Source organism: Pyrgilauda ruficollis, unplaced genomic scaffold (assembly GCF_017590135.1).
Source record: "Pyrgilauda ruficollis isolate IOZ18807 unplaced genomic scaffold, ASM1759013v1 scaffold4, whole genome shotgun sequence".
Taxonomy (NCBI): Eukaryota; Metazoa; Chordata; class Aves; order Passeriformes; family Passeridae; genus Pyrgilauda; species Pyrgilauda ruficollis.
In genome coordinates, this window is record NW_024525489.1 from 23,172,815 (window position 1) to 23,187,193 (window position 14,379).

Below are 14,379 nucleotides of genomic sequence, written 5' to 3' on the forward strand. Positions count from 1 at the left end.
ATCTTCTGGAAAAAAATAAAAAATCACTAGATTTAAGCCACAAAATTGTCCTCCCCTTTTTCCAGCAGTGCTACTCCATGCAATAAACTCACACCAAACTATGGGGCTGCCACAGACCTTAATGCATCGCTGCTTTCCTATTGCTGACTAGTAAATAGTGCCAAGTAGCTCGTTTTAAGGCCAGAAATAATTAAATGTTTTGAATATTTCAGCTATAAATAGGACTGATGAGCTAAGTTCCAAAGACTTGTTTGGATATCCAGTAAGACCAATAGGGGAGTAAGGACAGGGTATGGGGGAAAGACATTTAACTCTCTGTGTTCCTTCAGGGCAATGGGATGTTAAAGGGACAGATCTAGAACTGTTACATAAACTGTGAGCTGAAGCGAGAAGCACCTGAAGCTACAATTCTGTCAGGAAAGAGGAAAAAGATGATATTCTGATGACCTAGATACCTCTGAAGCTCCACAACTAATCAAACAATAGGCTTGTCTACTCCTAAGTGCCTTAAATTGCTTCTCTGCTGAATGGTCAGCATGCATGCAGGAGCAGACAGCTCTCCCCTACACAAAACACCCATAAGCTGGCATTTTGTGTTCTCCCTTTACGGGGACAAAAAAAACCAAGAGAAACTTCATACAATGAAAACGTAGCAAAAAAAGTCAACCCTCCAATTCAGCTCTTCTCAACCAATACAGGTAAGAGAATGCCAATAAGCAGAGGCTAAGACAGAAGCAGTACAAACCCAGTAAGTTTAAAAAAAATATATAATGACTACTTTTTAGAAAGCACATTGTGAACTTGCTAAGAAAGATGTTTCTCCGTAGCTACAAGAAAAATCACGCAGGGTAAGGACAATGGCAAAGCATGCTTCCCATCCTTCTTCCCCTCTGCCCAAAAATCACAGCTATTAATAGCACACTCACTGAAGGACCTAACAGGATCTCTACCCACAGTAAGATTTACCAGTACTTTTCCAGCCCCCTCAAAGAAAGCTGTATTAAAACACTAAGGGCAGATTAAAGCATTAAAAGGCCTCTTGCTCACTTTTTCTCCCCTTTCTTATCCATCAGGCAGGCTCTTGAGGATGGGAATGAGAGTACTCCAGATCTGACAGTGCCCTAGTTCACCATGAACTCTGGAAATGGCATGTGACAGTTCCTCATGAACACTGAAAGCTAACTGCATCCTTGCAGGCCACACACATTTAAACCAGGCAGACTTCTGCTTCTGTCTCAGAGTGATTTCATTTAAGGTTGTTGCTCACTCAAGGAGTCAGTATTTTCTAATTGGTTTAGGCCATAACCGTGTTTTACGTACCTTGTATGCATCCTCATGTCAACAGCCAGTAATTTAAACAATAAGTAGCTAACCTAAATTGGTATTTTGAGCGAGAATAGGGAGAAAAGAATGAAATGAGAGATGCCAACTACAATTACCCCATGTTTGGTCTTTCAATTGCCACTCAGAGGTGGTTTAGTTACCGAGGTGCATCTGCACCACGGCCACAGAGGAGCTCAGCAGAAAGCAGTGAGCGCTTCCTTTGGCTGTACAGAAGGTATGCCAAAGGGGCAGGTTTCCTACTCATTTCCAGCATAAACAAGTTGTTAGTCACAAACACCAATGCAGGGAAACACAGTACACCAAAGAGGCTCAAACCTTTCATTTTTGCTTTTAGCAAGCTGAATGGCAGCAGCAGTGTGGCCAGCAGGATGAGGGTGGTGATCAACCTCCTGTACTCAGCACTGGTGAGGCCACACCTCAAATACTGGGCTCAGCTTTGAGCCCCTCACTGCAAGAAAGACCCTGAGGTGCTGGGGAAGGGTCTGCAGCACAAGTCTGATCAGAGCAGCTGAGGGAACTGGGAGAGTTTAGCCTGGAGAAAAGGAGGCTCAGGATGACCTCCGCACTCTTTACAACTCCCTTAAAGGAGGCTGTAGTGAGGTGGGGGGTGGTCTCTTCTCCCAGGTGACAAGTGACAAGAAATGGCCTCAAATGGTGCCAAGGAAGGTTTAGGTTGGGTATCAGGAAACATTTCTTCATGGGAAGGGTAGTCAGGCACTGGAACAGGCTGGCCCAGAAAGTGGTGGAATCACCATACCTTGTAGTGTTCAAAAAAAAGTGAATGTGGCACTTGGGGACACGCTGTTAGCAGTGAACATGAGAGCACCAGGATAACAGCTGGACTCTGATCTTAGATAGATTTTCCAACCTTAACAATTCAATACAGCTTCCAACTAAAAGTGCTCTTTCAGCCCAACCTCAGTTCACACTCAGCTTCCCATCTCTCAGTTCCTGCAGCTGAGAGCCTTCCAGCCAGTTTTTCCAGCACTGAACCCCAGAATTCTACATTTCATTTCAAATAATAAAGGTCCATACAGACAGAGCATAGGTTTCTCTAAAAAACTCTCTTCTCTAGATCACACAGTCTGCAAACTAGTGTAACTACCTGCAGACAACTCCATTAAATATTTCAGCTGCTTCTTCTCCCTTCTTAACTGTTCCTACCTTGGTAGGGTCACTCACATCCATCAGATGAAAGGGAAGCGTAAACAGGGGAAACACAACATGTGTCAACACAATTAACACCCAGATCAACAATCAAAACAGGAAAAAAGTTCCACACAAGGCACAGTTAAAGAGAACTGAAGCAAATAAAAATTTAAAATTCACAATTTGCATGTCTTCACTTTATCTCTACTGAAGGAAGAGATTTTTCTCACACAGCTACAACAAAAATAGTTTTTATCAGGGTCCCTGCTACTAAGCAGGTAGAGAAATAGGTCTGGGCTGCCATATCCCTTTCCTGCAATTAACCCATAATAATTGATACAGTACCTAAGTCCATACACTTCAAAGCCCCACACCTACAGCCACAACTCCTGAGTCTCTGCCAGGCATCACTGCTGCTGCTACACACAAATCCCTTGTTAAGGCAACAGCTCAAAGTACATTAATTCTGCCAACGGGACAGTGCCAGTAAGTGCCTCCTCCCCTCTCCCCGCTGCCTCTTCAAGCCTTTTTCAATAGCACAGCTGAGTCTTAACCACCCACTCACAAGGGCTCTCCCACTCTTTCCCATTTCCAGCACCATGCAGCACCACACTGCCTTTCCTGCTAATTCTGCCACATATCCAACACTGCTTAGAGTCAAGTCAGCTACTGAAGCCAAACCAGCAGAAAAAGCAATCCAATACAAGCAGTTTCCTACAAACTGTATCACCTCAAATAGAAATCCAACCAGCACTAGAACTGAAGACAAACAAACAGCAGAGCCACACAGTCTCCTCTGCAGGGCACAGTTCAGCTGCACTGTTGGACAGTCCAGCGCTGCCGCCCTCTGTGCTGGCACTGCTGTCCCAGGTCCAGCACCAGCTTATCTTGGACACCAAGTGATGTGCTCTGCACTCCGCAGCCTCCGAAACAGCCACACCAGCACTGCTGAGGGGGAGGCACAGACTGCTTCACTGGGCACTGGTGCCAAAAGAAAAGTTCAGCTCTGTAACTACAACCCAGTTCAGCTGGAAAATTTCTCCAGACTCCCAAAACTCACAAGTACAGTTAAGAAGCATATTCATGTAGGAACTGACTTGGTGATATGTGATAACACTGCAAAGATGGGTAGACAACTGGGCTGTAACTGAATCTGACTGTGTGTTGCCAAAGATTTGTCTCTATCTGAAAGTTCAGGCTGGGGTAGCCAACACATTTGTTAACCTTCACTTAAGAACAGGGTTTCCTTCCCTTACAAAAGGAGGCTGCCACAGGTTTCAGTTTGTCAGTGTTACAGGCCAGGAAGATCTTGAGCTTGGCACAGTCCTTCCTGCACGGGAGGAATATTCCCTTGAACACACGTACTGAATACACTGCACCCGCTGAGAGCTGGGCCTACTACGGAGTGGATTAGAAAAACGTTGATTTCAATATCACTAGTTAAGTTGTTCCAAGGACATTATAACACACACTTCAGCAGCTCAGCTCCATACAAGCACCTTTCTGTGTTCAAAGGGCTCAAGGCTCACCCAGTCACCTAACGATTTTTAACATCATTCACAACTCTTGTCACCACACAAACATCAGCCACTGCTACAAAACAAGTCTCAACTGGAGCATTTTTGATTTTTAAATACATTTTCCTGAGACAGGAAATGCCATTGTCATGTGTACATTGATGGCTGCTGGCCAGGCAAGCCTAGAGGTATAGAAGTCAAAGAAGCCAGCAATCTCAGGTGTAAGGCAAGCCACACTTATCAAACCAACAAGAACAAACACAGAGGGGGGGCTGCTTCCTACTTCACATCAAGTTCTCAAACTTGTCTAAATACATCTGGACAATCAAAGTGCTTTTCTGCAGGACTACCCTATGTTGAGACCACAATGGTTTAATATACATCTTTCACTTAGGTGAAGAAGAAAGAGGCAAACACAACTCTACAAAGTCTGCATGTTTTAGCACAGCCCTCCAACCAACAGTGTAGTCTCTGTAGATCATACTTAATGTCCTCATTTGGTGGATTCATGAAATCTTTCCTTACAGTATACAGAGTAAGCTCTGGGGAGAAAAGGCTAGGATTATAAGATGAACTGAAACAGAGAAAGATAGCAGTGTGCTCCTCTTCAAAGCTCACTAAAGCTTAATCTAGTCCTAATGCACCACAGAAATAAATCAACAAAAGATTAGACTAAAGAACAACTCAGTTTGATATTTGATTAATGACACAGTGATATGTCTGCAACTCAAAGTACTTAGAACAAGACTAAGAATAATATTCAGTCCTTCACAAGCCAACTTCCAACCTCTTCAAAAGCACCAAGCTGCATTTCGAGGATCTTCTCAAACAAGCAAGATTTCTCATAGCATCTCAAGGTTCTACAAGCATTTAATCACATTTGCTATCCAAATGTTCACAGTAGATAGCGTGCTTATTTTTCTATTGAAAAAAATTAAATTTAAAAGCAGAAGTCACATTTCTGAATGTTTGTACCAGCAGTATTTTATTTTGAAAGGGTTTTTACCTTTTAAATCTCAACACATAACATGTAGGTCTTCAGCAGCTATTTCTATAGTACTATTAGCTTTAGAAAATACTCCAGTTCTATGTCCTAACCCTCAAAATCATTACTTACTGCACTTTTCCAAACAATTTATTAGCAACGAGCCTGACATACCAGCAGTTCAAAAGATTTCCGTTTAAGAATTTTGAACTGCTTTCCCTTCCTACCCTAATGACAAGCTTAAGACTTTGTTCCCTGAAAGATAAGTGTTAGCTGCTTTGAGGGCAGCTTCAAGGCAATGTTTAAAATCTTAAACACAGTTCCTTAGTTCAGGATTACAAAGTATTTAAGAAACTTAATTCTCTTAAAAGCAAGATGACTTCTTGCTTTAAGGAAGTGATTTGATTATATCAAGAGCCTTAACCTCATTTTCTACAGCAGTTATTTTCACTATTATTTTATGTCTAAGCTACACATTAAAGGAGGCCCAGCTTCTGTCTCCATGCCTAGGAGTTCACATACTTCAAGTGACTGTTCCTCCCCTGAAATCAGGGCTGTGATGATTCCCATATTAGGCAAAGGATTGACAGATTGAACGTTTCCCAAAAGTTTACAGTTCCCCAAGTAGATCACACCACACGGACCAAGGCAAATGAACACCTACAAGTAAAAGCCAGAAGACCCTTTCTTTCATGCAGAAGAGGTCGAGGCGGGAAGGGAACAAGACAGCAAGTTTGCAGGCAGTATTATCACAGGATTGGGTTTAAAGAAACAGCTAAAATAACAGCACTTACTCTTCCACTCAGCAGTACCACCCTGCTGGAGGAGATAAGAGGTGAGAACAACTTTTCCAAGTATGCACAACACAGGGAAAGCAGTCCTAACACGTCAGTACAAACAGTTGACACATGTTCTCCAACAAGTTTCCGTAATTTTCAATCCAAATGAAAAAAAAAAAGTGCCACCTTGTTATCCTGGAGGTATTATCCAACACCTTGCTCAAAAAGACATTCCAAATATTTTACTGAGACTAATAAGAACTTGTAAATTCAACATGCTTATCTCTGAGGTGACAGTGGGAAAATAAATGCATTATAATTTGACACAAACTACAGACTGGAACCTGATTCTGATGTCACTGGAACAACAACTGCGTAAGAGCAAATTAGGTTCTACTCTCAAATATCAATTCACTGGAAATTGCGTTCTACATTCCATGTCTACAATCTGTACAACATCTTATCAGTTCAAGTCTTCAACATTTTGGCTTCTATTCCAGTCCTTTGAAAGAAACATGCTATGACCTGCAGTAGGAAATCCCACCTTGCCATGCAAAAATCACCAATATATAGGCTGGAAGTGCAACCATTGTTTGCTCATCATCTGCACTGAAAATAAAGCTGAAAATACATTTAGGAAAAAAACCAAAACAACAAACTACACGAGACATCACCCCTCCTAGTAAAGCGTATCAGAGTTTCCAGCATACAAAGTATAAATAGAGACCAAGTAAGCAAGCTGTGAACAAAAAATCCTTCCCCAAAACACACTTTATGCAGCCTTTTACGTAGACTTTTGCCAATCCTCTCACCGATTCCTCCATGATAGACAAGAGCAGGGCCACTCTTAAAATAAGCTGTATTTTCATAAATCATTTCTGCAAAGGCCCAGACGGACTTCTCTTTCACCTTATACTTGATTTCCTATTAGTGCTGCTCATATCAAGTGGGCATCAAACAGGAATCCCAACATCCATCTTACCTGCATTTACTCAAGGAAGTTCCTCTGGACTGCCTTGGATGCACAGTAGCGCCATCTTTGGTGGCAAACATTCTACTTTAAGTTTTTCAACTTAAAGAGAAGCCAGCTACTAACCATAATTAAATTAGCATAGCTTTTCTCTTTCTTTTCCTGTTTAGCTAATTGAAGCAGATACTTACATAGCTTCAAAGATCTACTATTCTCACACTGAGATATAAAGCAGTCTTGTTACTTCAAGGAGTAACATTCCCATGGAGCAGCCAAAATTCTCAGTGACAAATTCCAGACAAACTGAATAGACAACTTATGGAGGATGTTCACATGTTTACACATCCTGTAGAGATAATTATGGCCCTAGAACAGGGATGTGGGCTCCCTCCCAAACACAAAGGGGGACAGTGAGCTCCTTGATTTGCTGCAGAGCAAGAGCTCCAGTTAAACACCAGCTTGGGGAGTTGAAGTAAGGAACTTCAACAGTCCTTCCAAGTTTTATATTCAAAGTTTTTCAAAAAGCTTGGCAAGCAAACAAAGTCTTGTCTTCCTGGAAACAAACACTACACAGAATATATTCTTTCAGAAATAAGCAGAAGCTAAAGGTCAGGCAAGTTAGTTACCAATGCTCTCAAAACACAAGTTCCTATTATGTATTAAATTGCTCCTAGAAATGCCTTGATTGTAATTCTTATCCTAAAAGACATCACTTATTTCTTATCAGTCATTTCTTTGCAGCTAACTGAAACAGCAGACATCAATGTGAGCCATGTTTTCACATATATCTTAAACAGCAACTTTTGCTCATTTGCTTGTTCTGGCCTTTCAGACACAAATCCCAACCCCAGAAATGTATTCAGTAAATCAACTCCGTATGCAGCACCATGACCTTAAAATCAGCTACAGGATGAGACAACAATTCTTTGTATCATATCAAGAACAACCTTCCAAAACCAAGGAAAGCTACTTCTATCTTTCCCCCAGGACATCTCAGGAAGTTCAAGTTGTTGAAAATGTTTAAAAAAAAGAAACCCAGTCACACTTCAGCAAGAGTAAAGTCTAAAGAACCACCATATATAAGTATTTCTGAATTTTTTCAGTTACTGACCAATGGCAAATACAGCCTATGCAGAAACTTAGAAAATATTTTTTATGCCTTGTTCACCTTAGATAGTTGAGGTTAAAGACAAAACCTAAAATGCTAACAACTAGTATAGAAAGTTTAAGAAGTAAATGCAGCCCTCAGCAAAAAAGTTGAAAAAATGCACTCAGGCAGCTCACAGATCACATTGTAGGGCACAGCACGCAGCAACAGTAGAAAAAGAAATTAAGTAAACTTAAAAACAAGAAAACAACTCAGCCTGATTTTAAAGTTTCAAACTTCCCATTCAAAGACTGCCTTGAATATAAAAATCATCCCAGGGATGGGGTCTGTTCATAATCGTAATACAAGAACAAAAGCAAATTCAACCGCACTTTATGTAAGGTAACATTTGAGTGAAATTTGGTAGTTTTCCCTATGAACGTCCTTGAAACTCCCATGGACTGTGATAAGATGTACAACAGTCTACTGACAACAGGCACAAAGTTAAAAGTACTTTTATTACAGCACTGAAGTGAAGCCTGTGATCGTGCTGGTGACCAACACCACCATGTTTCACTACCAAACCAACAGGCCACAGAATTCACACCTGCATTTCCATTTGCCTGTTTCATCTGGTTTGGAAGCTGGGAAACTCAAAGCTGGGGACGATGTGATGCAGCCACCAGGAGAGAAGTGCTCCTCTATTACACTGGAGGAAAATCCCCAGCCCTTCTCCCCACAGCAGACCTGCTCCTGTTCAGGCTAGCCACCATGAGGCAGTGTACCTTCCATTATTAGGGCAGGAAGAGAAAACTCATCTATCACAGCACCTTGCTCCATCAGTGCTACTTTATTAGTACAGTCAGTAGGAAAATATTAATCATTGATATTTAAGCAAACCACAGGGACTGCAGTTGACACAAGGTACCTAAGAAGTATTAGGACTCTTGTAAGAAGTGGCTCAAGCATTCCTGTGCATCCAACACGAAGAAGAGCTGCCCAGCCTCCTAAACCAGGACAGACTGTCACGTTTAAAAACAATGCTTTCACAACAATTCAAGTAAAACTCTTCTGTGCTGTAACTATTTCTCTGCTGGGTTTAAAGCTGCAGGCAAGTGAACGTGAAAAGGAAAGCATACAGCCTTCCTCAACTCCACTCACTGCTTTCAAAATAACTCCAGCTGAAAAAACAAAACTAGTGCTATTATTTGAGGAGGTGCTGTAACACGATTATTGATTTTAGGGTAAGCTAGGACATAACAGCTGTTAAGCAACACTCAGTAATGGTACAGGAGGAGTTAAAGGCCTCTCCTGTTTCACTCCTGCTCTTGTAACTATTCCAACCTATCCCTCTGCTTCATTTCACTGTACAGAAAGCCCTTCTGCAGGCAGGCACAGGTCATCCACACAGACCCTATCACCTAAGCTGTTCCATGATTAAAGTTCAGATGCAACTAAGAGTGACATGTACATGTTTCCACTGCTAATGATGGCATAGCTAATTAAAGGCCATTTATTACAGGTGTGCTGGCACTTTTATGACCTTGAGAAAACTATTCAATAATCTAATGCTTTGAGATAATTAAATGACAGAGTGGCAAAAACACAGAAAACTGAAATCAAAGAAAACTGAGCAGTGCTGGGAGGAAGAGAGACCAGTCCTTGAGCAGTAAAGCAGTATCATAACCTCAACTTCAATCTCTGGGCTCTTTTAAATTATTCAAATTGCAATGCTGCCAAACACAATCAAACTTTTCCTGATCCTCAGAAGCACTGCCTTTTCCTCCCTGTAAATCAAGCCAGGTGAGTTGTCATTCTGTATCTCCCAGTTTATAGTGCAGCTAGATTTCCCTATCTCTAGTTGGCTTGCAAATCAAGCAATTGAAACCAATCGTGGCACATGGCATCTGCTAGGTTTTGTTTAACTGCGCCCAGTCCAATCGTTGTGCTTCCAAATTAAGTGAGAGTTACACAACAAAGATGTTAAAATAGTTCAGTGTTCCAGTGCAGTGCTAAAAACCTCACATGATCCAACTCAGCGTTCGAGGCGGTACAACCCTCACAAGCCCCAGCTGCCCCCCTCGCCGAGCGTACGGCAGGGAGATGCTACGAGCTCCCAGCTTTTAAGCCGTTCCCGAGAAATAACCATACTTTAAGAAACACACTGCGCAGACTCCAGCACACCCGAGGCTAAACACCCAGCCAAAGCCATGTCCCATCCCCACCGGGGGATAGATTACAGGCAAGAGCCGCGCTGACAGCGGAGCGCACCAGCTCCATGTGGGGGACGGGCCGACAGGGATCAGTCACCTCCTTCCCCGAGCTGCCCGGGGCTGCTCCCTCCGCAAGCGGACGCGGCCCCGGGAAAGTCGGCGCCCTCCGAGCTACCTGGCTCCGGTCCCGGCACTGTGCAACGCGAGCGCCCCGCGGGCGCCGGGGCCGCAGCCCCCGCTCCTGCCGGGGGTGAGGCACCCACGGTGAGGCCGGCCGCACCGCAGCGGGGAATAAGGTCACCGACAGTGGCCCCCGGGCCGCCCCCGCTCCGGCACGGGCCGCCGACCGCAGCGGGGGAGGCCCCGGCAGCAGAGCGGGGAAAGCGGGGTGACCCCGCCGGGGAGCGACCGCGGGCCGGGCGCAGGGGCCGCTGCCGCGATTTCCCCGCCGCCCCTCGGGGGCGGGCGGCCGCCCACGCCATTTTGAGGAGGGGGGAGACACGGGGGCCTTTCCCCCGGCGCCGCGCGGCGCCGCCAGGCCGCCCAGCCCCGCGCTCCGGACCGACCTCGCGAGCGCAGCCCCGGTGCCGCCGCCCCCGGTGCCGCCGCCGGGCCTCGTTACCTGCCGGGGCGGGCCGGTGGCGGGCCGGGCCCGCGCGCCGCGCCGCGTCCCTCGCCGCCATCTTGTCCGGGTTTAAAATTAACTCCCCGTGACGTCAGAGCTCCGCCGCGAGACCTTTATCGCCCGCCGGCTGCGCGCGGGGCGAGGCCTCGCGCGGGGAGGGGCGGGGCCGGAGCTGGAGCCCCAACCCCCGGGGGCTGCAGCGGGAAGGGGGAAGCGCTGAGGGGCCGGGCGGCCTGAGGGCAGCGCAGAGAGAGCGAGACAGACAGACACATACATACACACACACAGAGACACAGACATGCACACAGGCCCAGCCCCCGAGCTGAGTGCCTCCCTCACGGCGTGCGCTGAGATGGAGCAGCGGGGCTCCCGCAGGGCACGGGGTGAGGAGGCCCCCCGGCCGTACAAAACACCTCTTGAGGCAGCGCATCCTTCAGGGGTCCCTCCCTGCCTCCCTCGGCCACAGCTCGCTCGCGTAGAGCTCACAGCCGGACCGTGACCCGTGTGCTGGTGTCCACCTGCACCCTCGCCCTGCTGGCTCCCCCTCTGCTGGGCCGGGGGACAGCCAGGAGAGCGAGCGGGCCGCTCTGCATTGCCAGCCGTAACTCCAGCTCCTCGCTCCTCACTGTAGCACTGGGGCTGGAAACACGCGGGACAGCTCTAAATCAGAACAAGCCACACAAGTTTCCAAGGAACCAAACATTCCTGCTGTCTCTGGGGTTTGCAAGAGTCTTGCTCCTCTCCATCCGAACTGACCTTGCTTCATCCTTCTAAAAGGCCAGCTGTGAAAGTGAGCTGCCCTTACTGCATGAAGTTTTTAAGTCTGTGAGGTTTCCTATTGCTAAAGGTTGTGTAAACCTTCTCAGGCAAATTGGTCAGTATGACCTTGTCACTCGTTAGAAGAACACAATGTCCAATAAATCATCATGTGAAGTGAGCAACAGGCTTGCAAAACCCCACTTCACCGTGGCAATGCTCTCTGCAGAAATCATTTTTCTCAATTTTTAGCTATGCCAACTTACTTAGTTCTGGAGAGGCAGCTTGTGAGTGACAGCAATCTTAAAAGCAAACAGAGTTTGGTTCTGCCAAAATGGAGGTGGAGAGAAAGCTCAGAAGAGATTTTCAAAGTAAAAACGACCTATCACGGAAGCACCTACAACTCACTTTCCTTTACTATCAAAGTAGCACATAGGGGGTTTCCTAACAAAGGGGTTCATGACACTCCTGCAGTACTTACACTGGTAGCCCTTGTGTCAGAAAGTTTAATACCTACAACACATGAAAAAGAAAGTAAAATGTCTAAAAGATGCTGCAATCACAGCAAGTAAGAACTGCAGAAGGATACAACGATCAAACTATTATCATATATTCATTCTAGTTATGACACTTGGATTAATAAAATATGCAGTTCTGTAAAAGAACTTTATTATTGTAGATTTACGTCAGAATAAATGGAAGCAGGATTCAACCCCTTTGTACAAAAGCGTTCATATGACTGCTAGAAAATAACCCAAAAATATCGCCACTGGCCGTTTAATATCCCCTATTTCTTTGCTGAAAATGAGCATACCATTGCTTGTCCTTCTAAACTCATACCAAGTGAAGGAAAACCTTTCTTTCCATCGGAAGGAAGGCAGAGCACACTCTGTACACAGAGGTATTGCAGAGATATTCAGGCAATCAAGGGAAGGGAAATAACTTGAAGTAAAACACATTGACAATGTTAGCTGCCAAATTTAAGCTTCAGCAGCTCAATATGCAAACTAAAATAAACAGGGGGAAAACCACCATAATACTAAAGAAGTTTCCTAATTCTGCTATTAGTAAACAGCCTTGTTCCTGGTCAAGTCTGGAACAGTTTACACAGAGAAGAGTTTGAAATAGTGCGTGTTCAGACAGATAGATTTCTGCTTCATGCAACAGGATTTGCTGCTGCTGTAACGTGAGAGCAGAAGTCAGGAACTTGGAGGTCAGAAAGCTCAGCCTTAATTCTGTCCTCTTATGTCTGCAGGAAGGAAGGAGACATTTTCTGGGCTGAGGATTTTGCTATCAACAGGTCTTCTCCTGGTTGCAAAGGTCCCCATCTCCACTGCATTCCAGCTACATTCCTGAGCCAGGCTAGAAAAGGAGTTAGGACTGAAACTGCTTAAGCTGGCTATGGATTTGGCCTGGAAGGAGCTTGGGAGCAACTGTGCAAACCACAGGCAGGCTGTGGTGGGAAGGGATTGCTGGAGCAGAAGGATTCCTGACCCTGGGTGCCAGCTGGGCCAGTAGTCCCTTCAGCCCCCAGAGTCAGTTTTGTACTACAGGCAGCATCTTCTCCTGGATTTGGCCATGCTGCTCTGAAAACTCTGCTGTCCCAAACCCACTTTGGGCCAGCCAGCAAACACCATGCAGTGAGACAAAGGCTGCTCAGCCATGCTGCTTGGAGAGCTGTCCCTTCCTGCGGCTGGAAGGGAAACAGAGCCACCACAATGTCTCCTGGCCTTCAGGAATAACAGCATGGCATGGGACTGGCCAGTTCCTGACCCATGCAGGCTAGAAGCATCCACTGGACACTAGGAAAGGCTGAATCAGGCTTGGGTCCTTTATGCCTTTCTGTATAAAGTGTTTCTCAATCCTCATCAGCCAGCCTGTGCAATGCAGTTGGGCTTGTTTAAAGTAATCCGTATGATAACAAATCCTTCAGCCAAACACCTACCTGAAGCATGCTGAGCACCACTGCTGGGCTGGGGAACAGAGCCATGATCCACCTTGGAGGGCTGAGGGTCCTGGGATGAGCTGGAGACATCTCCATTGGTGCTTCTGCGCTTACCAACCGCTCTCCTCATCTGCTTCAGGCTTCCGAGTCCAAACTAGTGACCAGGAGATTCCCACTCCTCCTTCCAGACTGTGCAGTGCTGCAGGCAGTCAGCAGCTGAGGACAGACAGGTCTGAGATAAAGGTGACTCTGCTGACACCCACCCTGTCCACAGCAATAAGGCACCTCCAACCCTCTGGCTGCAGTTACTAGGACCACCCAGGGCTTCCCAAGGAATAAAACTGGGGAGGCAAGGAGAGGTCAGCTCTGCAGCGGTGAACCAGCGCTAGCTCTGGGAACAGCCAGGGCAGGCAGGAGTCAGCTGCCCTCCCACCAGACCCCACCAGGGAGCTGTGTCACTCAGGCAAGTCTGAGATGTCCTAACAGACTCCCGCTGGGAAATCCGTCTGGATCTCGGGCTTATTCCCAGAGGCAAACACGTGCCCTCCCAGAGTTTGGAAATGCCCTACATGGCACCTCGTCCTGCTTTTCTCTGAAGAACACCCAGGCTGCCGTACCACAGCCCTACTACTTATGGACTTCATCTACTTACAGCTTCCCAACTCTTCCAGCTGGAGCGCTCCTCCCTCTGCACCGTGCCAGCAGGCGCTGGAGGATGTGCTGCTCCCCGAGCCCCTGCCCACTCTGCAGCTGGATCCTCCCTTTGGCTCCCTCTTCCCAGCACCCATCCCTGTGCCCTGCCCACACGCAGGAACACGCTGCTCGGTCCTGCCCAGGCTGGCTGACGTTTGCCTCACTACCTCGGCAAACATCTCAGTCTCATAAACAGGCAGTCTTGGTTTCCTATGCTTTTTTTTTTCTGGTGCTCGCCATTTCCCAGGGGCATCTCTCTCAGATTCATTTGTTACACAGGTGATCTAAAAGTTGCTGTGCATCATTGCAGAGTGCT

The 14,379-nt window shown here is 46.2% G+C and overlaps 1 protein-coding gene across 3 annotated transcripts in view; it reads right to left on the minus strand.

Annotated features, from left to right (window-relative positions):
- ATL2 (atlastin GTPase 2) overlaps positions 1–14,115 on the minus strand; it is a 40,815-nt gene extending 26,700 nt beyond the window's left edge. For 2 of the 3 annotated variants that reach the window (XM_041476853.1, XM_041476854.1), the window contains exons 1-2: positions 14,023–14,115; positions 13,371–13,586 (exon numbers count right to left, since the gene is read on the minus strand). In XM_041476853.1, the coding sequence (XP_041332787.1) occupies positions 13,371–13,500 (130 nt within the window). In that variant the 5' untranslated portion in view covers positions 13,501–13,586; positions 14,023–14,115. Of the gene's footprint in view, positions 1–10,666; positions 10,760–13,370; positions 13,587–14,022 lie in introns of those variants that run through there. The other variant, XM_041476855.1, reaches the window with a different exon arrangement.
- Positions 14,116–14,379: the final 264 nt, after the last annotated feature.